This window comes from Protomyctophum parallelum (assembly GCF_964188405.1).
Source record: "Protomyctophum parallelum genome assembly, chromosome: 23".
Classification (NCBI taxonomy): domain Eukaryota; kingdom Metazoa; phylum Chordata; class Actinopteri; order Myctophiformes; family Myctophidae; genus Protomyctophum; species Protomyctophum parallelum.
This window is the reverse complement of record NC_139715.1, coordinates 19,358,998-19,382,855: the sequence shown is the minus strand read 5'-3', so window position 1 is coordinate 19,382,855 and position 23,858 is coordinate 19,358,998. Positions and strand designations below refer to the sequence as shown.

At 43.8% G+C, this 23,858-nt stretch overlaps 1 protein-coding gene across 1 annotated transcript in view; it reads right to left on the bottom strand.

The window, feature by feature from the left end:
• The window catches only part of spega (striated muscle enriched protein kinase a), an 88,311-nt gene that overhangs the window by 2,245 nt on the left and 62,208 nt on the right, over positions 1-23,858 (bottom strand). Inside the window, exons 22-42 of the mRNA XM_083758410.1 lie at positions 23,573-23,745; positions 21,185-21,297; positions 20,674-20,842; positions 19,331-19,430; positions 17,599-17,799; positions 16,661-16,718; positions 16,470-16,547; positions 16,172-16,344; positions 15,986-16,012; positions 15,206-15,358; positions 15,002-15,044; positions 14,333-14,398; positions 11,058-14,013; positions 10,187-10,354; positions 7,123-7,245; positions 5,354-5,518; positions 4,298-5,000; positions 3,377-3,616; positions 1,815-2,038; positions 948-1,023; positions 499-648 (exon numbers count right to left, since the gene is read on the bottom strand). Coding sequence (XP_083614536.1) covers positions 499-648; positions 948-1,023; positions 1,815-2,038; positions 3,377-3,616; positions 4,298-5,000; positions 5,354-5,518; positions 7,123-7,245; positions 10,187-10,354; positions 11,058-14,013; positions 14,333-14,398; positions 15,002-15,044; positions 15,206-15,358; positions 15,986-16,012; positions 16,172-16,344; positions 16,470-16,547; positions 16,661-16,718; positions 17,599-17,799; positions 19,331-19,430; positions 20,674-20,842; positions 21,185-21,297; positions 23,573-23,745 — 6,159 coding nt within the window. The remainder of the gene's footprint in view (positions 1-498; positions 649-947; positions 1,024-1,814; positions 2,039-3,376; positions 3,617-4,297; positions 5,001-5,353; positions 5,519-7,122; positions 7,246-10,186; positions 10,355-11,057; positions 14,014-14,332; positions 14,399-15,001; positions 15,045-15,205; positions 15,359-15,985; positions 16,013-16,171; positions 16,345-16,469; positions 16,548-16,660; positions 16,719-17,598; positions 17,800-19,330; positions 19,431-20,673; positions 20,843-21,184; positions 21,298-23,572; positions 23,746-23,858) is intronic.

Sequence of the window (23,858 nt, the reverse complement as noted above, 5' to 3'; positions counted from 1 at the left end):
TGATGAAGTCTGTGTGTTTGACTAGTATAGGGTTTGACTGGATGCTCAAATTTTAAATTTACAGCAGCAACACTACAATGTTTCGTCCTTACAGTCTTACAGTTAACTAATTCATTCCTCCCACTGCTGTTGTACAGTACTGGCTCGTCTGCCAGTGAGGGGTCCTAAAACACAGCAAATTGTGTCTGGAAAAGATGCAAGCGAGATGCACCACTGTGGGTTCAAAATGCCGGACTCCATAGTGGTGGGGAGGTACTTTACCCAGGCAGGCGCCACCCAAGAACCCTAACAGATTATACCTTAACCCATTTTGAACTGAGATCAGATTCTAAAAATGTCTTCTAAATCCTGACAGTTTTCTGAAAAAGCTATGTTTCTATGTCAGTCGTTCTTCGATTAAAAAGAAATAGCAGACCTACAAGCTCGTAGCGCGCCACTCGGTGGCGCGCTATGAGCTTGTAGATCTGCTATTTTGGGTTAAATGAAATTATCACTTACCAAGGGTAGCTACTCAACATCTTCTTGAGAAAGGCAGAGGCACTTTGGGACACATTCGGGTACAGTTTGATCGGCTCAAACTTCGCCATATGGATTTTGGCTTCCGTCTGCAGAGGGTCCTTTTCTTGAAAAGGCAGTCTGCCACTAAGCCTAGTCATCCAAAACAAAAGAGTTTGATCATGAGTTTGGACAAGAGTAAATCTGTCCTCCCAAATACAATCTGTATTTTTAAACACATGATGCATTCTCTGATATTTGTAAAGATTGAGCTTTTATTTAACAGCAAACACAATTTTGACAACCTTATCTTGAACCACTTATTTTCAAAATAGTAACATTAGAGGTAATCTGTGCATTTCTCTTAACAATATAAATGAGGTAATACTAATCCCCAGCCCCTTCTTTGCGACACTGCAAGAGGTATCTGGGATGACTTATACAGCACTCACATGATAAAGGCGACAACTCCCAAGGTCCATAAATCTGCAGGGGGTCCCACCAGGTCACCCTTCAACATCTCAGGAGCTGGAGCATACAAGTAGGAGCCGAAATTACAGAAATGCCGCAACCAATAAAGCATGTGTTCTATTAGATTCCACTCCATTCCATTCGATTCCATTGTGTCCTAATCATTAATGAAACTATTCTATTCTTTGCGACCAAACCAGTTGCACAGGTAGAGAATATTATTATTATTATTTCAAAGTTTATGGAAGGAAACTGTGGCTACGAAGCAACCGACCCGGTTCTTAGGCCATCAGTCAGAGCCCCAAAATGAATTACGAATTGAGTGGGCAAAACCATATCCATATACATAAATTAATAGAGGATAACACTTCGACAGGAGTAGCTTTTTCATATTCTTCACACATTTTGTTATTTTCACCTCTAGTACATGATAGGTGAATAGGTAAAAATGTAATTAATAGTTATCACCATGAAACGAAGACAATGATTTATTGTAAGTGTATAATACGTTTTCTGAAATTATGCAAAAAATAGAAAACATAGAAGGGGTATCATATATTAATTTACTTATATTGACCCCATAAACAATTTAATATAGGTATGGATTTTCGTAATTAACGTTCCAATTTTGGAGCTCTGTCTCAGGGACTAAGAACTGGGCTGTTTCAACACAGGTGGAAAACGGGCCTTCAATTCAAATTTCAATTACATTTTGTGTCAAAACAAGTGGTCTCAAGACACTTTACATATAGAGCAGAAAACCGACATAGATCCCACCCAGAAGCAAGCAATATTGCGACAGTGGTAACGAAAAACTGGCCTGCGAAAGGTGGAAATCACACACTCACCCATATACTCCAGGGTACCCGACGAGGACTCGTACGCTTTGAGGCTGAGCGGGTTGAAGGTCTGAGCGCTCCCAAAGTCCACGATCTTGATGACGTTGAGGTTGGTCACCATGATGTTGTCTGGCCTGAGGTCCAGGTGGAGGACACGTCGATTGTGGAGATACTCCAGACCCTGGAGGATCTGAACCAGGTAGCCCACCACGTCATCCTCGGAGTAACGGAACCTGACATGGGGGGGAAATCATTTGTGATAAGACCTGAGACCAGATTCTACAAAATGTCTCTATATAAAATGTTTCTATATCAGTGGTTCTCAAACTATTTCTTGTCAAGGCAATTATTTGAGTTAAAAATGTTGGCTGTGAAAGAATATATTATGCAACGATTTGCACACATTTTCCAGATTTTTCAAAAATAGCAGATCTACAAGCTCGTAGCGCAGCACTCTGTGCCACGCTATGAGCTTGTAGATCTGCTATTTTTCAACAGCTAAAGTTTAAAATATTGGTTAAACTGGTTAAAAGCTAAAGTGACATTTATTCGTTCCAGGTCTTAATGGGTTAAGAACTTAAGACAGAAGCGAACATAGAAGACAGAAGTATTATTTATTATTACCACCCAGGTGAGGTTCGAGCCAGGTATCGCTTCCTTTCTGAAAATGACCACTTAGCCTAGCAACTCTAGCACATGTGGGGGATATTTGCAGATCTATACAAATACATGACCCCCGGAATCACTAAGTACAGTGATTTTACTAATTTAAGTATAGAGGGTTTAAGTGGTTCAAATACGTTATGCTTATACTGTAATGGTAGAAGTTCAATGACCTAATATTTGCTGATAAAATATATTCTTAGTGTGCAGGGGCTGGATGTAAAGACTTGGGACCTCAGCCCCAAAACTGGCTACCATCCTCATACAATTTCCATTAACCCACATTAAAACAATGATGTTGACTAATGAAGATGAGTTATGCTGAGTTAAGCTATGCTGAGCTAAAAAACTGTCCACTTCGTGAATATACAGTCCCCGGCCTTGGAAGTGTTTCTGTGTGTCTCAGTAATTGTGTGTGTGTGTGTGTGTGTGTGTGTGTGTGTGTGTGTGTGTGTGTGACTGTGTGTGTGTGTGTGTGTGTGTGTGTGTGTGTGTGTGTGTGTGGATACAGGTTAACTAGCCAGCAACATCATTAGAATAATGGAACCGTAGCAGGTGGCGTATTTATCATTCAATATATTCCCATAGTTCAGCAGCGATAGGATTTAAAGACAGGAGCTGCTTACCGTGCTATCTGGCTACCATCTCTCCATACCAACATTGCAGTGTTAGCTAACAACGTATTTTGCACTTTCTGGTGTGAAATAATTCGTGATCGTGAATGATGACTCCTGTGAGTGCTAATCTCACACCAATCTTCAACCTAAATCACATTGATCTGATGAGATCAATAATGCACTATATCAAATTACTAATCATAGTGCTTATTGATCTCCGAAGAACAATGGGATTTAGGTTGAAAATTGGCAACGTTTTCCTTGAAATGACTGAGTTTCATCCTACTGTACCTGTCTACGAGGCTGTAGAGGAGCTCTTTGCCCGTGCAGTATTCGGCGACGAGCACCAGGTAGCGAGGCGTGACGTAGGCCTCGTGCAGAGCCATCACCTTGTCGTTGTGGAGACACTTGAGGATCTCGTACTCCTTCAGGATCACCGGCTTGCTCTCCTGGTCGTACGGGACGATCTTGGCCATGTAGACTTTGCCAGTCGCGTTCTCCCGGCAGTCACGGATGACGCCGAACCGACCCCTGTGAAGATAGAACAATATGGCTTTGTTAAACTTCAACTGAATAGAGCGCCGAAGTCCTGACGTCACTCGCTCATCCCCTGGTTTGTGGAAGTAAGTTCTCTATGGAGAATAACATTGGGTCATCTTAAAAAATATTCTCATATAAGAATTGTACATGGTCCACAAATAAACAAAACTGTCTGTTATATTGTCTGTGAGGTGTCTCTGTATCGTTTACGACAGTCAGTCAGTCATATTTGATACAGTCTGTTTCTAGCGAAAATGTAACTAATTCGGCAGCAGTAACATTAGCGTTTTCTCTCAGTCAGTTGATTCTTCATATCCATATGAGTGAAACCGCAGGGATAAAAAATACACAAACCCGTGGAATGGCGCCCTCTAGCGATATTGACGTCAGACTTTGTTGCTCTATTGTTTTTTTCAAAAAATTTATTCCAAAATGGTCATTTTTCAGGAAATGAAAAACATACATTGGGTGTTCAATAGCACTGATTTATGCCAAAAATAAATCAAAACCCTCAAAAATGGAGTTATGAGGTTTCCTCCCGACAGCAACGATTATAGAAAACTCCCACAGAGTTAGAAGATCAGAAGGAAAATGCATCTAGTTGCTAAAACTGTAAAACACATTTTCTGTTTGCTCATAGTGAGTTGCCATACTGCAGGGCAGGCCTCTCACCTGGCTCTCTCATCCAGGAAGGTGTAGGGCTTCTGGGGCACCCCCTGTCGGAGAGTGCTGGAGGAGGGTGTGGCGCGCCCCCCCGAGGTGGGGGTCCCTCTGGCCCCTGGTGTCCCCCTGGCGGTGGGGGTGCTCATCCCCTCGGCGAGGGGACTGAGGCTGGACACCTGGAGGACGTGGGGGGAGAAGGAGGTGGGAGCCACGCGAGCGGTGGTGGTGACCACTGGGAGCGGGGCGTACGAAGGCACCGGGGCGGGTTTGGTGGGCGAGGACGGCGGCGTGGCGAGGATCGGGGGAGGCTGCGGCGACAGAGGGGGCGGGGGGCTCTGGGTCATGGGCGACACCACGTTGATGTTGGGTCTCTGGGGCTTCGGGAGGACGAAGGGCGGAGCCGGCTTGGCCGCCGTGGGAGGAGGAGAGGGTTTCATCATGGCGGGGGTGATGGAGGATGCTGAGGATGGGGGGGTGGTGGGTGCAGTCTGTGCCGTTTGGGACGAAGGGGTAGTCGTCGGTAGAGTGGGGGAGGGAGCTGGGGGTTCTTTGGGCGAAGAGGCAGAGGACCAGGAGACGACAGTGATGGATTTAGTGGACGCTCGGCTCTGAGCCGGTTTGACTTTGAGGGGAGGAATGATCATGGAGGAGGTGACCAGTGGCGGGGTTGGGACCGTCTGCACGACGGCCACTGGAGGCGAGACCCCTCCCACTGCAAAATAACACAAAAGATATAAATAGGTTAAAGAACATTCACTAAATACATTCACTAAAAACTAAAACGCCGAGACAGCACTCCACACGTCCCAAACTGTTCTCCCTTCTGGCTCCAAAACTATATGGAATGCACTTCCCATGCAATTAACCGCAGACTCACTATACCAATCTTCCGTCGTAGTCTGAAAACCCACCTCTTTGGCTTTGTGTAAATAAAATAAAAGCGACATTATCATGTTCAAAAACTGGCAATTTTGAATCAGTGTGATTTTGTGCTATTATAGTTTTAATAAAACGTAAATGTTCTAATAGTACAGCATGCTAACTCTTTGTGGCGATATATGATACCTGATGGGTTTAAGCTGACTTTAGGAGACAGGTTGCTGTAAGGTCCCTGTCCAGCTTTGTTGATGCAGGCCACTCGGAACCTAAAGGTGCCCCCTGGTGGCAGGTCTGTGACGTTGTAGTAGCAGTCTACCACTCCAGTGGCCACGATCAGCCAGGTCACATCTCCTGTAGAGGAAACAAAATAATAAATTAATAATAATTGAAAACTTTAGTTACTATAGTTACTTTGGAGATTTTCATTTTGATTAGAAAACACACATTAAAAAAAACACTTCAGCCCTCGGCCCTACGGCCATTTGAAAATAGCAGATCTACAAGCTCACAATGCGTCGCGATGTGACGCATTGTGAGCTTATAGATCGGCTATTTTCAAACGATTTTGTACACATTTTGAACTTGTAAAACGGGACATTTTGCAATATATGTACTTTTACTTTTAGCACTTTAAACTAAAGTACATTTTGATGCCGATACATTTGTACTTTTACTCAAGTACATTTTTAATATGGGACTTCTACTTGTAACGAAGTACATCTATATTGCAATATTGATACTTTTACTTTACATGTACATTTGAGTACTTTTTCCACTGACTGCAGCCAATTGGCTGTTCTCACACTAAACCCTAGAGGGCAGTGTTGTGAAACAGATGGAACAAAGCTACCAGCTACAACTGGCATGTGGTGACTGGTGAGAGGGGAAATTCGAGACACAAGAAGTGATTCGGCCTTATATTATGAAATCAAAGTTTGAGAATATGAGACATTGTGCGTAATATCATAGTATTCTGACATTGTTGCATTGAACCATCTCTGTGTGAATGGTGAATTTGGATTTGAAAACAATTACTTTTGAGGGACTGCCTACTGCAGTCCCTCAGAGCTTTATTAGTGTTGCTACTTTTGATGAACTTGCATTCATTCATTTCAGCAAATAGTATATACAGTATATTTATATATATATTTAGCAAATAGTCTCAGAAACCATTCATAAATGATTATACTTTGTCACGTGACATTGTCGCACAAAAGAAGGGAAAAATAGCCGCGATGAAATCAGAGCAGGCTGAATAGCAGTGATTTGATTTTGATCCCACAAGCACAGATCTGGTGACAATTACAAATGTCATGCCCTGCTATGCAACGTATCTTCCATGTGTAATCTGATAGATACTGACCTGATCCTCTAATCCAGTGGTTTTCAACCTATTTCATATAAAGGCCCATTATTTATTCAGCATTTGAGCCACGGACCACCATTTGATGACATTTAGCCTTGCAGACCCAAAACTAAAGAATAATTTTGTTTGGATATTATATTGTCCACAATTCCATGCTGTAGGCCTATTGATGTGGTACCATAGGAGAGATAAGGCAAACGTTATTTTACATGCTCTAATTGTGTAGATGTCTTGTGCAAGCTATTTAACAATCATTTAACTCTTGAGAGTGTAAAATGAAACCGGTTTCATTTTACACTCAATTACATTTGGAATTCCCGACTTTTACTTGTAACGGCACATTTCTATATTACAGTATTGATACTTTTGCTTAACCCATTTTGCGCGGGAACCCCTTTTGGTGTTTTAAACATTGTTATAATTTAGCTATTGAAAAATAACATATCTACAAGCTCGAGCTTGTAGGTCTGCTATTTTTGGGAAATCGTAAAAATGTGGCGCAAATCTTTGAATATATATTCTTTCAAAGTGAAAGTTTTTAACTCAATTTGAGTACTTTTCCCCCCCACGACTGGTTTCCACAACTCACCCTCTGCCCTCCTCTCCAGGTTGTAGGAGCACGGAGCCTTGGTGTCGGCAGGTTTCCAGAGCACCAGGGCCGTGTTGTTGTATGTCTGGGGAATCTCAGGGGTTCCTGGACGTTTGGGGACACCTTGGAGAGAAAGCAATATGTGGGTGCAGGCATGAGCACAAATCAGACATCAAAGTGGGCTTGAGCCCCTGCCCTTTTAGCTTTTAAGACTGCCCTCTCCAGACCATGAATGCCAGCATTTACTGTAGTGAAAGAAATGCAAATCCCCCTTTTTCCATGCCAGCATTCAGGAGAATTGGTTTCCAAACTCTCCTGAACTTGAACGCAACATTTTGCGTTGAGAGTATTTGTCCTCTGTATAGAAATCCATGTCGTACGCTGCATCCTCAGTAGCTAAAGAGTGCTCTCAATGCACCGCGCTTGTAGATCAGCTATTTTCGATAACTTTGGCCAAAAGTGCCCTTTTGTGGACGTGCCCCTCTGACATTCTAGGCACGTCCCTGTGTGGGTGGAAGGAGAGCATCGGAGTAGCTGCAGATCAGCGTGATAGCGATTCGCCATGCAACTCCTTGCAACCAAACGGTTTGCGAGAGGTTTCATGTTGTTGCATGCAACAAATAACGATCATCCCCAATGGCATTTGTAAGGAGTTGCACCGGTGTGACGGACATGTCCTTAAAACCGTTTGGTTGCAAGGAGTTGCGACTAGTTGCATTGGTGTGGTTCGGGCAGAAGGTGCAAGAGCTGGCTAAGGAGGGAGAGTGCATGGCCCCCTGGATTAAGTGTACAACCCCTAACCTGATAAGCAGGTTCTCAGTCTCGCCATCCGCACACAGAGACGGAACACACTATTTATTTCCGTCATCAGACTTATGAATAGACATTGAACACTATACAAGGCCTGGACTATATGGCCATATGCCTGGGGCTAATTAAATGGCTTTCTGCACTTTTGCACTTTTCAGAGATGATAGTTTTTAAGCAACTTAGTTTTAACATAGGTTACTTGACACTAGACTGTAGCTGTTGTATGGGTTTTTAACGCACAATGAATTTCACGTGCCTTTTACTTTGTAACTGGTATTGCTGACAATATAGTTGAACCTTGGTGCCTTGCATGGTTTCCTCTGCTGTAGTTATGTGAATGGGTGAATGTAAAGCGCTTTGGATAAAAAAAATAATATGGACATTCAAGTTGAATATCACTTCAGGGGAAATGTATTAGCCTGGTTAATAAACCAGACTAGGCCCAGGCCGTAGCGTAACGGTCTGGGCACCGGACTGGTAATCCAGTCGCAGTGTGCCGCGGGTTCGACTCCCGGACCCGACACGGCCTTTACTGCATGTCATCCCCCCATCTCTCTCCCGTTTCCTGTCAGCCTACTGTCTGTCCCTTCAAAAATCAATAAAAGGCGTAAGCCGCAAAAAAAATATCTAAAAAAATAAATAAAAATAAACCAGACTAATATCGCACGGACCGCGGGATATTAGTCTGGGGAGGCTCAGCTTGGATTTCATTTCCAGGGGGGGCGGGTTGAAACATTTTCTCTTTGACGCAATTGGTCAGAGCTACTGTCAGTCAAAGGTCTCAAGCATTGAAAGTCACTGTACCAAAGCCCGCCCATATTGCATACCGTGTCCCGATTGGCCGCCCCATTTCTCTGGTGTAGGAAATGGGCGTACAATTGAGCCTCTCCAGACCGCAATCCGCCGGCATGCAATTTATTTTTGCCAACGGCTGATTCAGTCTGGTTTATTAACCAGGCTAGAAATGTATTCCGTCTACTGCAGAGAAACAGGACAAGAGATGAAACGACAGACGATGATAGTATAATATGATAATCCAGATTTATCTTCAAGCTTGATACCACTTAATCTGTGCATTCCCTTAGTAATCGTGCACCAGATTCACATCAACTTGATTTTATGCAGCGTGAAAGAACGATTACATACTTCAGACAGTCAAGATTCAAGAGGTCGAATAGCTCAGAGCTAAATAATTATACATAATTCTTAATCCTTAAAAATCTGTCAATAACAAGATGTTAAATTTCACACGAGCGACTGCTGATTAATATGAGAACCAACAAGAAGCCTTAACTGCTAAAAAATGTAATACACAATTCATCATCACCCCAAAAAATTCTATCAATGACAGGACGTTCATTTTAACAGGGTGCGTGTGATACAAAACACAGGGCATAATGATGCTTTTGCTGTTCTGCCAAATCAAACCTGACACTAACATCCTCGGCACCAGCTTCATGCTGTGGTTAACAAGGGAGTCAGGCCTTGAGGGGTAATGATCTGCTGTCAGAATATCAAGCAGCAGCAAACAGCGTCAGTGATCCAGATAAATAACACCCCATGGCTTGTGTCCCTGGACCGATTCAACCCCGAGTCAAGGAAAATAATGGTAAAATAAAAATAAAGAAATAAACATATTGCACCTGTTGTAGCAAAGGCGCTGTTTGCTGCTGGAGCCTTGCTCCTCTGAACAAGGCTGGTATAATTTAAAGTAGTTTTTTGTTGTTGTTTGTACAGAGCAATCCACCGCAGATGACTCAAGTCACAACAACGTAATTGCAGCAAGTGCCATTCGATCACATGAATTACGTGATTAATGTGGGAGCAGTCAGTAGACACAGACATTAATATTCATTCAGGCATTAATATAGTCATATTGTTCATACTCTAATTTAAATTCAATTATGTGAAATCCCCAATGATACATCACATTATGAAGACAAATATTTCCTTCAAAATCCAATGAGTATTTGCTCATTTGGTACAGACTAATCTCTCAAGACAGATTTCTACTGCCTGGCGCCACGTACTGTAGTCTCATTAATTTTGTATTCATGAACAGGAATGAGCTTTGTCTCAATTTAATACAAATACGAGACTGTGCCCACTTTGCGAAACAAATGACAGCACAAATGATATTTGAAATATAAAAAAATAATTCTTATCATCGTCCAGATGTGTTTTTCTTAAGCAATAACATGGAATATAACAATGATAATCTTTGTTTACACCCGTGCAGTCACAAGCTACTTACAAGCTAACGACAATGTGCAGGAGCTGTTGATGGTGCCTATTGGGTTGGCGGCCACACATTCGTACAGCCCAGCATCCTGACGAGTTGTTTTCATGATCATAAGAAGCTGCCTGCCGTCTGGATGGGAGATCAGGTTCATTCTGCCATCCACTTCCAGTGGTTTCTTATCTGGAAAACACACGATCAGGCCACAAGACATGTTGAAGCATATTAAAAAGTCACACCCGTGTGAAGTGAGTGGTGCAACTCTGTGTGGGGGTTCCAGCCCCACCGGAACGCAAGATTTCGGCGAGCCACCCCGCGTCCGAAACGTACTGTACTGTACTGTCACTGTACTGTACTGGCACACGCAGAATCATCATATATACAGTTAATATGTGTGTTTGTGTGTGTGTGTGTGTGTGTGTGTGTTAGGTTGAGCACAGGTGGTGAAAAACAGCCATGCTGTTTTCGTGCTCATACCCACCCACCCACAGCCACCCAGCCAGCCAGCTACCCACACACATAGCTCCGTGGTTGCACAACTCAAAAACTGAGAGATCTAGGGCCCTATCTTGCCCTTACCCCTTATTCCTAAACTTATTTGCCATTTTTTACTGTATTGAAAAACATTTTAAAATAGTTATGAACTAGCCGATCTACATCATGTTGTGAGCTTGTATATCGGCTATTTTAACTATTTTAAAAGGTTGCTCAAAATAGTAAAAAATGGTAAATAAGTTTAGGGATAAGGTGTAAGGGGTGGTGCAAGATATTGTCCTTAGTGTATTTGTTTTCTCCCTGCAGTGGTCCCATTGTATCTGAGCAAAAACAACAGCCAAGCAAAACAAATTGGGGGTGTTATGGTATTGAAAATAAAATGGTATCATACCTTTCTGCCATGAGATTTGTGGATGCGGACTGCCAGCTGGAAGACAGCTGAGCGTGACAGGATCTCCTTCCAATAAGACATGATCTCTCAGCTTGATGTGGAACACGGGAGGGAAATCCGACGCAGAGCGGGAAAACTGTTCTGAGGCGGCGTCTTCTTTGGGCACAGATGAAGGCAGATCCGTCTTGGAGGGTGTTTTGTCTCTCTTGCCCCTGGTCAATCCCCACCTGTCCCAGCGCGATCGTCTGTCACCCTCTGCGGTCTGAGAGACTTTTTCGGAATGACTGCTTGATGTGGACTCGATCGACTCCTTTGAGGCACCGGCGTCCGTCTGCTTAGCCAGCTGATTCTCAGGAATGCGCATCCCTTTGAGTCCACGCCCCTCTGATTGGGAATGACGATGACGGCTGAACAGAGGAGTTCTTTTCCCCTCCGATTTTGCGTCTGTTTCAGTCAGTCTCTCCTCAGACTGACTCCGGAATTTTGTGGATATTCCTGCCACCTTGTTCTCGAACTTATGCCTCATCGCCAGGACTGGAGAATCGCTCACCTTCTTCTGATCCTTTTGTTCTGGATCTTTCTGAATACTCTCTTGAGAACTCTTCTTAGCATCTTTCTGAATACTCTCTTGAGAACTCTTCTTAGCATCTTTCTGAATACTCTCTTGAGAACTCTTCTTAGCATCTTTCTGAATACTCTCTTGAGAACTCTTCTTAGCATCTTTCCTCTCTTCTGACTGGGTCCTTATTTTGGCAGAGATGCCAGCTACTTTGGACTCAAACTTACGCCGCATGGCAAAAACAGACGATTCTTCCATCTTTCGTTGTTCTTTCTCATCCAAGTGCCCCTGTGACACTGCACTGTCCAGCTCTTTGGTATCCAGGGACTTACTTCGACCAATGGCCCAAGTAACTCTTCGCTTGCCGGGAGAAGCTTCGCTTCCCTTCTGAGGCTTGTCCTCCTTTACCTTCTCTTCCTTTGGTTTCTCTGCTTTTTTGTCAACCGAAGACGACCTCTTGCTCCGCAAAGAGAATCGTCCAATCCGCCCCAACCCCGACTCCTTTTCCTCCTCCCTCAGATCTTGCACAGATTTGGATTTCTCTTGAAGTCCTCTGGTTACCATCTCAAGAGGTGATCCCAATGGCCCTGGTCTGTAAATCTCCTCACCGCCCTCACCAGCCTTCCGGCTTAGCACGGGTGATTTCTCTTCCGATTTGTTTCCCGTCAGTTTCCGCAAGCCACGGGTCAAAGATGACTCCCGTTTCTTAAACTTGGCTTCAAAGACCTCCTCCGAGTCAATGTCTTTGATGTCTGTCCTCAGTAGAGGTTGGTGGGGGGTGGTAGGACGCTCGGAGGCAGAGGATGTGGACGCAGCACTCCCAGGGCGGTCAGTGGATGCCACTCTGGCATAAACAGCAGGATGTTCAGGTAATGAATTGGCACTGCCGGATTTGGCATTTTGGATTTTCTCAAATGTGGCTGTAGTGGTAACGGGTGTCGTTGGGGAGTGGTTTTGGTCAGACTTTACAGGTGGCACCACAATGCTTTGAATAACACTTGCGTATGCAGATGTCGGTTTGCTTGGTGCGGGTGCATCTCTGGGTAAATGCTGGTCTCTTTCTACTTCTTTTTGATTAGTGTTTGAATTTATTTCCTGCTTTTCCTCCGCTTGTTTTTCATCATCGTGTTCCTCTATCACAATTATTGGAGCTTGTGAATACAAAGTAACTGGTTCTGGTTTATTTGCCTTTTCCGAGCTCTCCTTTGTTGATAATGGCACCTCTCTCTCGTCTTTCTCTGCATCATTCGCCTCACTACTGTCCATCTCTTCCAGTTCATGGTCTTTCAGCTTTAGCTGCTGGTCCACTGTGCCTGGTGACGGTGCCGAGGGTAGAATGAAGCACATGCTGTGTGTGGGCGAGGGCGAGGCAGGCATTGATTCAACCATGGTTAGCGCTGCCATTGAAGTGTCTTCTTGGAGCTTGGTTCCTTCCATGCTGCCCTGGCTTGCTGATGGGATCTCCAATGGGGCTCCGAACCTTCTGTGTAGGGGCATGGGCTCGGAATCCCCTTGACTGAAGGAGGCACTCTTTCGGAAAACCTTAGTCTTTGGCGTATCATCCCCAGGAGTCTCAGAAGACGCAGCTCTGGTGAGTGACGGTGGCCCCACTCTGGATCTCCTCAAGTTCCGATCGAGGGACCCCGTGCTCCTCTCATCGTCCATGCCCAGAGTTTCAAACAAGGGGCCTCGCAATCCACTCATCTTCTTGTCGACGCTTCCTCCCCGGAGTAGCCGCTGTCTCATTAGCTCCAGTTTCAGAGCGTAGTCCTCCTGGCTCAACTTGACCCCACCGGGGCTTGGACTGCGATTCGGCAGCTCCATGGAAACTGCCTTTTTCAGGCAGTTTTTGCTCTTCTCCGAATCCTTGTCGGCGTCGGCTCCCTCTTCATCATCGATATGTAGAAGCAGGGCCGAATCAGCAGAGCTGCCCCTCCTCATGGTAGCCCTCCTGGATTTGATCAGTGAGTCCTCGTCCGTTTCCACACTGGATCCTTTTTTAAGGGGAACTCGTTTGGTCTTCACAGCTTTCTCCTCGTCGTCGACACTCATCTCTTCCTCCGCCGTCGTCTGATCGGCCCCTCCCCTTCCTGCCGCCTCCTCTCTGTCCCCCTTTTCACTCGTTCCTTCGACGTCCCCTTTCGGCCGCCCAAATTCATCTTCATCCCCGGGGATCTCGTTGAGGGACACCCTGGAGCCCGAGAAGACCATGGACAACGGCATGGGGATAAAAGGCAGCTCGTCTACATCTTCATCTGAGTCCGAGGATGAGGAGGGTGGTGGAGAGCCTTCCTTCAGATGCCGCGCCACGGCGATGGAGATGTGGTTGGTCGAGTCGTTGAGGAGCTCCTGAATGGTCCTCAGCACCATCTTGGATTTGTAGCTGACGAGGGAGCGCTGTCGTCAGAAAAGACTGGTTAGGACATGGTAAGAGGGAGGTTTCTGCGTATGAATGTGCACTCTCTGTTGCATATTGAGTTGTGGGGGGGGAGTTACTGGATACACTATAGCAGGGGTCTTCAATGTTTTTCAGGCCAAATGTCTCTATCAATGAATGTGTCTGCCCCCCCTGTAGTAATTCTGAGGACCCCCTAGGGGTCCCACACCTCCTGTTGAAGACCCATGCGCTATAGTGTATAAGACACATTTTCTTTTCATGGCCCCATGAATTTACAACATTAAAATGTGTCTAACTTTTTGACTGAACATGCCATACCTGCCACCGTCTTCTGGACAGAACTTGCTTCAGCATTGCTGTGCTGATACTTTTGTTGGCTGACGACTGCAACATACAAAAGAAGAGATAAGTAAGTTCACACAAAACTGACCCAGATACTCTGTTTAATAGAGAATTTCAGCGCCACATTTTATATCAAATTGCCACGGTTTTCAGCCACGAGCTCTTCTTTTGAAGAGCCACCAGCTGATTTGATGAAAGTAACAACTAACAAGCAATAATTTCCGGGGCACTCGCTAGATACTTTCGTTTTCATCACAAGCACTGATGCGCTGTCACCTCAATCTGAGCCTCAATTTAGAGATAAACGCCGCTAAAGATAGTCGCTAAAAGATAGTGTGGACGGAGGGAAAATAATCAAACCAACGCGGAAGCAAACCGTTGCCGGGCGACACCAAGAACCGGTCAAAATGATAATAATAGTGATGCTGGATGCAATATAAACGAAGGGGTTGTTCGATGTCGTCCTATAGGGCGGCGATCTGGGACTTTTATAAAAGGTTGACCAATGTCAGTCGACCAAGGTGAGTTAAAAACTTGAACCATTTTCCAAAAGCAATAACAATAGCAATTAGCTAAATCCTTGGCCTAACATCATAATATATGGAGAGCTTAATGTAAGAAACATTCCTCAAAATATAAACTTACCTTGAACCAAGGATGGCGAAGGCACTCAACTGCACTGGGCCTCCTAGGAGATGTAATAAACAAAACGGTTCACATAATATCGAGAAGAGCATTTGTACCTCCATTAAGGCAACACTTACACCGCGCTAAAAATACTTTGACACTGATCTTAAATCTCAACTGTTTGTGAAAGTGGCCCTGCGGTGTCGGAGCAGTGAAACTTACAGTCTGTCCAGAACCAGGAGCTTGATGATAAATCCCCTGGCCTCTTTGCAGAGGTCGGAGAACATGCTCTCCTCAAACGCCACGTTGGCATTGCGGATGTTTAACACAGTGACTCTGTCATTCTCTCCAGCAAACGGAGACACGCCAGTGAGGCTGAAATGAAAAAGAATCATCACCGAGATAAGAAACAAACATCCACATTTTACCCACACAAACTCTATATTATACGTATTTGAACAGAGTCTATACTATTTTCCCCTAATGTTTGACCCAGAATAGGGACACTAGGGTTCATGTGGGTTATATGCTTAATTTCAGATCAGGTCGGTGTATAGAGACAAGGGGCTGTATTTTGCGTGTCAATGCTCTTTGGCCACTCAGAATAGCCAAATGGCATTGATCACGCAGGTCCAGGTCTTTAGTTTACTCAAGTTAGGGAATAAGACCTGGTACTTAAGACACGCAAAATACAGCCCCTTAAGGGCTATAGGATTCAAACCCTGGTCTTTTGCTCACAAGGACCATAATGTGCACTGGATGAGCCACCAGACACTACCATGTATATATTTAATTGAAACTATTCAGGTTCTAAATACAAAAAACAATGATGCCATTGTATCAGAATGTGTCAATAAAAATGCTAGAAAACACAAAAGCATAATGTTTTAAGTCTGGTGTATAAATGTACCAAAGATTATCCAAACTACAAATGATGTATATGTATAACGTGAATCGTGAATAACTCATGCACAGGACATGATTGAATATGAAGCCACTTACCAGAGGTAAGTCATAACACCAACAGGCCTGTTGGAAGACAGCAGTTATGTAAGAGGATACATTAATTTGGGTATAGAAGAACAGAGGCCATAGCAAAGGGCCAAGATTGTATTTAGTCACAGGCAAAAGGGTGCGGCCAGTCTATTACTGTTCCCCCAAAGGCATGGAAGCAGGTGTCTTTCTTACCAGATGTCTGTTGCCTTGGAGACAGGGTTCTGGTTAACAATCTCAGGCGCTACATATTCTGGAGTGCCGTATTTGCAGTATTGCTCCTCGGAAGCTTCAAGTTTTGTGGCGTTTCCAAAGTCACAGATGCGGATCTGATCACTGCCGGAGCTCGCCATTAAAATGTTTTCCGGCTAGGAAAGGAGATTTACATTGCAGAATGACATTTCTTGAGAAAGGAGGAGAACACGTTTGCCGTTTCGTTATTTGTTTGATAGAAGTCTGAAAACGTGAGACACGAATGTGATAAGGTTATTACCTTAATATCGAGGTGGACGATGTCCTTTTGGTGAAGATAGCTGAGGCCCTCCAAGACCTGCCGAACGCCGGAGCGGACCTGCATGGGGAAATCATTCAGTTTTAATCAGACCGTTTGATTTGGGAAATCAATAAATCATCTTTGGAAGTCACCACGCCATACGATACGGCCAAGGCAGCTGGTAAACAAACCTCTGACTCCATAACGGTTGTTTTCCTAGCCATTCTCTCCAGTAGCTCCTCGTGACAGCTTGGAAAAACAGTTGAGGAAAGTACAAACAAGATGGCTGAAAATGAAAGACATAAGTTGCAGTCCAAGTGGCCCGAAAGTACAATCGTCATTCCCACCCACCCGCTCCTGCCAATTCCACTGACCAGTGTGATTCAGTGACACGTCCAGAGATCTGTGATGGTCTGTGAGAGAGCCAATGATCTGTCACAATCTGTGACAGATCCAGTGATCTGTCACGGTCTCTGACAGTGACAGACACAGATTCTGTGCTGACTCACAGCTCTCTCGGTTCATTGTGGTGGAGGGTGGATGGATTTATTCTATGCTCGCTCCTCTCAAACGCAGACATAATGGACAGATTGGAGTGGAGCCTATATAGGGTGGGTATATCAAATACCCCAGCAACAATCTCAAACAACGAGGTTTGAGATTTTATTTTATTTTTTCATAAATCAATGCAATAGGCCTATCTATCTCACAGCCCTTCCCCGCCCCCTTTTCTGAGCTAATGGTGTTGACGTGACGTCACTCCATAGACATGTTAAAATACCTAGATACAGAAGCCATAAACAACGCTTTTTCTGAAGGTAAACTTTATTCTATTTGTGTTAGCTGTCTTACCATCTTGTTTTCTTCATAATAATATTGGTCTTTTACATTTTAACATTTGGAAACGGCCTTAAATGGTGCAGAGAAAGCAGGTATAGGGATGTAGCTCTGGTCCATAGCCTTACTCATGGACCAGAGCTACATCCCTACCTGCTTTCTCTGCACCATTTAAGGCCGTTTCCAAATATTAAAATGTCCCACGAATGGGTCCAGAGCCAATAAAAGAAATAAAAAAGAGCAATACAAAGAAACAAAGTAATATCAATCAGGGGGCAGATGAAAAGGATACAGATCCGTGATGACGACCAGCATGTTCTTCTTCTCGAAGGCGTCGTGGAAGTAGAGGATCCTCTCGTGGTCCAGCTCAGACAGCAGGCTCATCTCCCTCAGAGCCAAGGCCTTCCTCTTCCCCCGGGCCGAGATGAACTTGGCCGCAAACTCCGCCTTGCCCTTCTTCTGGGTCACCCGTTTCACGTACGAGAAAGCCCCCCTGCGTCCACAGCGGATGGTGGAAGAAGCACTCAAAGTTTTTATTTGAGTAAAAGTATCAATACTGCAATATAGAACTATTCCATTACAAGTAAAAGTCCCAGAATTCAAAATGTACTTACTACAAAAGTATTGGCATCAAAATGTACTAAAAGCACCAGAAGTAGGAAGTAGTGTATGCAGAATGTCCCATTTCAAGTTTTCAAATGGATACAAAATATTTTGAAAATAGCAGATCTACAAGCTCACAATGTGTTGCATCGCAATGCATTGTGGAGTAGAAGTAAAAGTATTGGAATTTGGCAAAACTCAAGTAAAGTACAAATATCTCAAAATTGTACATTGTAAATTAAGTACAGTACTTAAGTAAATGTACTTAGTTACTTTCCACCACGGCCTGCACCCATGGTCACACTGCTACTACTTTTGTCACTTTGAAGTGTGAATGATGGATGGTGGAAAAGCCTCGTACGAATAAGAGTAAATAAAGCATAAGGTTATTAATGACGTCACACAGTTTTCTTGTACTCCGTTTAATGTATTATTTATGAATAGTTTATTAGCTATTATCCATGAACGGCAAATTCTATTTAAGAGATAATAAACGGGTGGAAGTGCATACGCACCTATAACAGTTAAGAAATACTGTGTACACTAACAGGCAATGTTGACAATGTGAATTCATTATCAACATAGACATTTATGATGCCGGGGGCATGACATTATCTCTCAAAATGTCGGAGTATTTCCTTTACTCTCTTGTCCATAAATGTGGGAACCAATCTAGTTGATTTATATACAGTCACCCAGTGCTTGGGAGTCGTCCAAAGTTTGTGTTCAGAAACGCCATCGGCATCTCAATAACTAAATAAAATATACTGCTTTTGTGCAGGAGTGATACCTTGCACAAAGATACCTTCTGGAATCCTGACTGAGTTCCAACACAACACAAAGCTAATAAATCTGTTACGCCTACAAAAAGCACGCACAGTCGCACGCGCGCACAAAATAACAGCTCTACAAGCTCATAACGTGTCATGCTGTAACATGTTGAGAGCTTGTAGGTCTGATATTTTCGGTGCACAACACCAGCATGCAACTAAATGTAACATCTAATTGCCTAATCCACCTAACCCTAACCACAATGTTCTTAATTATAAGCTGAATACCTGAATCTATTTCTAACCATGAAACATTTTCTGGATCAGGAATATTACAGTCCTCACAAATCAATTTCTCTAATTATTCTTCACTTGTATTAGTATATTTGTGAGGGCCACAAGTAATACTGTAAAGTTGTGTGTGTGCACGCGTGCGCGCATGCAACTTTACAGTATTACTTGTGGCCCTCACAAATATACTAATACAAGTGAAGAATAATTCACACACACACACACACACACACACACACACACACACACACACACACACACACACACACACACACACACACACACACACACACACACACACACACACACACACACACCTGTGTGTTTTCTTTTCTTCTTCTGACACACAAATGCACTCACCTCCCTATCTCCTTGTGAATGTCATAATAATCAGCCAAGTGTCTCATTTTCCTCAAAATGGATGCCTCGTCTTCCACTGGCTGGACCAGTTGTTTACGCTCTGCAGGGACAGACAGAGAACATTGGCAAGTTCATTTCTGTAATTGTGCCTGCTGTACGTGTGTGTGTGTGTGTGCGCGTGTATGTGTGTGTGTGTGTGTGTGTGCGTGTATGTGTGTGTGTGTGTGTGTGTGTGTGCGTCCGTGTGTGCGCGCGTGTGTGCACATGAATGCTTGCGCGCACGGGTGACAGATGGTGTCATGTTGATTCATGTCACACCTTGTGCCTCTACTCCATATGCCGCGGATTTCATGCCGGGCTTTTCGGTTACAAATCATGTCACGCTCATTTTTAATTACATTCGCAAACTCACTTAAACTCCAATAATCGGAGGAATTATGACGATGATTCCCTACAAATGGAAGCAAAGCCTATCCATCATCACAGATGATTATTGAATATTATACTTGCAATACAATCTCAATTCTATGGCCAGGTTGTGTAACGGTATGAATGTGAGTAGACTCAAGCCCAGAAAAAGACCATTACCTTCTGTCTTCCCTGTAAAAAATATATTTCTTAATTCTTAATAAAGGACAGATACATCGTAGAACGTTATGTGAAGTATAATTTAAACAAAACACAACGATCTCTCTGTGCACAAATACGGTCAGGAACATTACCATTAGCACTGGAGAGTGACTGGCAGGTTTAATGCCACTCCAGAAGAATAGAGATATTGCTTGTTCCGTGAACTTGGCGAAATTGAAAATGAGGTTCACTTTGTCTTCTAGATGAAATCTGTGGGGATTTCCTAGATTTAAATTATTATGAAAAATCACACCCGTGTGAACCGAGTGGTGCAACTCCCCTCCTCTCTCTCTCTCTCTCATTAGCAGGCAACAGTGCAGCACGTGCAGCACTATCTCTCTCTCCGTTTCTGGCACAACAGCGCCCCTACTGGTACTAATAGTCATTCTGGTGCTCATGACCACATAGGCGGACACATAGGTGAACACGGACATTGCTGTTCCTTGGAGTGGTTGCACCACTCAAAAATGAAGATATGTTTTGACAAAGGGACTTTTGTTGTGGCAGATTTTATAACTTGTATAACTCTGTAATATACTGTAATGTAAACATGCTGTAAACGTAAATGTGAAAGGGTGTGTCATGAACCCATGAGGCTTGGGCCCAATGTGTGCAGGACACGGAAATAAATGCAAGATCAAACACAGTTGTGAACCACGTCAAAAGGCGATCTCGGGGGCTGAGTGAGTTAAGGTGGATGTCAGATGGCTCACCGGTGTGCACGGTGAGTTCAGCCTTGCAGGAGACAGATCCCGCCTGGTTCTTGGCGGTGCAGGTGTACACGCCCGAGTCGTCCTGGCTGGCGTTGAGGACCACCAGGGAGCATTCTGGGTCGTCGTACACGAAGGTGAAGCGACTGCTCTCCGAGAGGAGCACGTCATCCTGGAAATGACCCGGTGGGAATAAAGTACTCACATGTTTTATTAAGTAAAAGGTACTGCAATGTGGATATACTACATGTAAAAGTCTGGATTTCAAAATTTACTTACGTAAATCTATTTAAAGTACCAAAAGTAGTATGCAGCATGTGCATGTCCCATTACATATGTTTTCAAATGTATGAAAATATTTTGAAAATAACATCTACAACCTGACGTATTGTGAGCTTGTAGATCGGCTATTTTCAATAGTGGTTAATGTATGTTTTGTAATAATAATGAAAATCTAGAAAGTAACTAGTAGCTAAAGTTGTCAAACAAATGTAGTGGAGTAAATGTAACCTACCTTATACCACAGAATATCTGGATCCGGTTTCCCCTCAACCACCACGGCGAAGCGGCATGTATCCCTGACATCCACATCCAAGTCCTCCATGATGGACTCAAACTGGGGCGACACTAACGACAGACATTAGAATGCATCGGTTAGCCACTGAAACCCTGTATACTCCTATTTACATCAACTAGCCAAGCGATGTGGGTTTGTAGACCTATTATTTTCTCTGAATGTTCTTCTGTTTTGGCAAAATGCTTTACTATTTTCACCAAATATTCTTCTATTTTTGCAATATAAGATTCTGACATAAATAAATGTGCTCCTCGGAGCACAGGGCTCCGCTAGGACAGGTAGCCAATCAGGATGAAATATGAGAAATCGGACAGGTCTGTCTCGAGTAATAGCAAAATAAGTGTTGTAAATCTTTGTCTCGCGCAAGTTCCGTCACCTATTGTTTGACACATGTAGGCCTACACTTGTGATGTGACAATAAAGCTCTTCACAACATTTCTTTATTCTCCAGGAAAATGCAGAAATTAATGCCTACACTCAAAAGCCACTGGTTGTTCATTCGTAATGCAATTCATCATGGCTATTGTCCTGTAAAAACGATATAACAAAAAAGTCAAAGTCAAAGTCGTATGATTCGTCACAAGAGAAAGAGGTGCTTGGTACAACATTTGGGTCAATTAAGATTCAACATTACAACTGGCTGTACTGCAGAAGAATGTAGGGGGGGAAATCAATACATGCCACTAATTAACTGGAGCTCCTAGGCTTCAGTATATCCAAATTTAATATGCATGAGTGTGACTCACTTCGTTGAGAGGAAGTTGTATGTCCTCCGGCTCTGCTTAATATAAAAATGTCTGGTGAATCATTCATTAATTAGGGGCCATTCATTATAAACCATCACTTGGACCTCGTTAGTGCTTACACAATACAAAGGACTTTTAATCAACCTGATGTTTTTGTTCTAAAATCAGGACCAATTTGCACTGCTGATGAGAAACGCACATTCTGGTCCCATGTGTTCATTGGTCTGTGTGACCATTTAGGAAAAGGAAAAGATAAGTAAGTAGTCAAAGTTTTACAAAAAAAGGTTTGTCAAATATTTTTAAACCATTTTGTGCGGGAACCCTTTTTGGTGTTAGCATTATGATATGCTTTAGCTATTGAAAAATAGCAGATCTACAAGTTCATAGCGAGCCTGTAGGTCTACTATTTTTGAAAAATCGAAGAAACGACCGACATATAAACATAGCTTTTTCAGAAAACTGTCATTTTCAAACGGACATTTTTAGAATCTGATCTCAGGTCAGAATGGGTTTAATTGGCTAATGGGAGGGCGTGGCGGTTGGCCACGTCACTCTGACTCAGAGTCAGACATGACCATGAGGGACACATAGCGGCCTGAACTCTAGATGTGAGGCCTGAACCTCTAGTTTACTCAAACAGCCAATCAACAAGCTCACAACTTGTCGCATCACAACACACGGTGACCTCATAAATCTGCTAATTTTTCATATTTTCCGAAATGTTTGAAAATCAAATGTATTTATTTTTTAGTACCACAGTACCACAGTGTTAATACATAAGGACAAGTGGGTATTATTATATATGGAATAATTTCTATTTTCAGAGAACTGTTTTGAATATTATGATGAATACCAGGTTGGGACCTTAGGAACACAACCTTCATACAGTACATATTTCATATCAAACTATATTTTTTTAAATATGTATTCATTCAGTACACATGTATATTTGATATTGTTGTTTTGTTATCTGTCATTTTCCATTTTGTTCCCCACCACCACATAAATCATAGACTTGTGTTGTGACAACTGACAATGACCTTCAAGTTGAACTTGACTTGTAGAATCAAGACTGGTCCCCCCAGTCAGTCGAGCCTAGCTCTTGACTGGCGCATGCGCTTCCAGGTGTGTGGGGGGGGGGGGACTGTGGGCTATACAGTGCTGCGTTCTGTGCGTTGCTGTGTGTTGCTGCCAGTCGGCTCTTTAGCCGACTGGTAACGTATGCGCCTTACTGATACCAGGTCCCGAGTTCGCCTCCCGGCCGAGGCTACACAAAAGCACCAGGCACGTTGTTGCTTGTCATCCTGTCCCTAGCACTGACCTGCCATGGCCACGTGAATGGTGCACAGGTCACTAGAACTGACCTGCCAAGGCCAAGTGAATGGTGCACAGGTCACTAGAACTGACCTGCCAAGGCCATGTGAATGGAGCACAGGTCACTAGAACTGACCTGCCAAGGCCAAGTGAATGGTGCACAGGTCACTAGAACTGACCTGCCAAGGCCATGTGAATGGTGCACAGGTCACTAGAACTGACCTGCCAAGGCCATGTGAATGGTGCACAGGTCACTAGAACTGACCTGCCAAGGCCAAGTGAATGGTGCACAGGTCACTGCCCAGTGGGTTGTTGGCCGTCACCAACAGCTGGCCCATGTCCGTGGCGCGGACCCGCTGGAACTTCAGGCTGTGCTGGTCGTCATCCGGCATGCTCATCTCATACATCCCTGGTCTGTTGAGAAGGACTACGCCCCTCCTGAGAAAAAAAAGAAGTCCTTTCCATTAAATTGTTACATGCCAAAGGGATGTCACCGTGTGAAAAATCACACTCAAAATGAATGTGTCAGATTCCGAACGAGTATGTAGGAG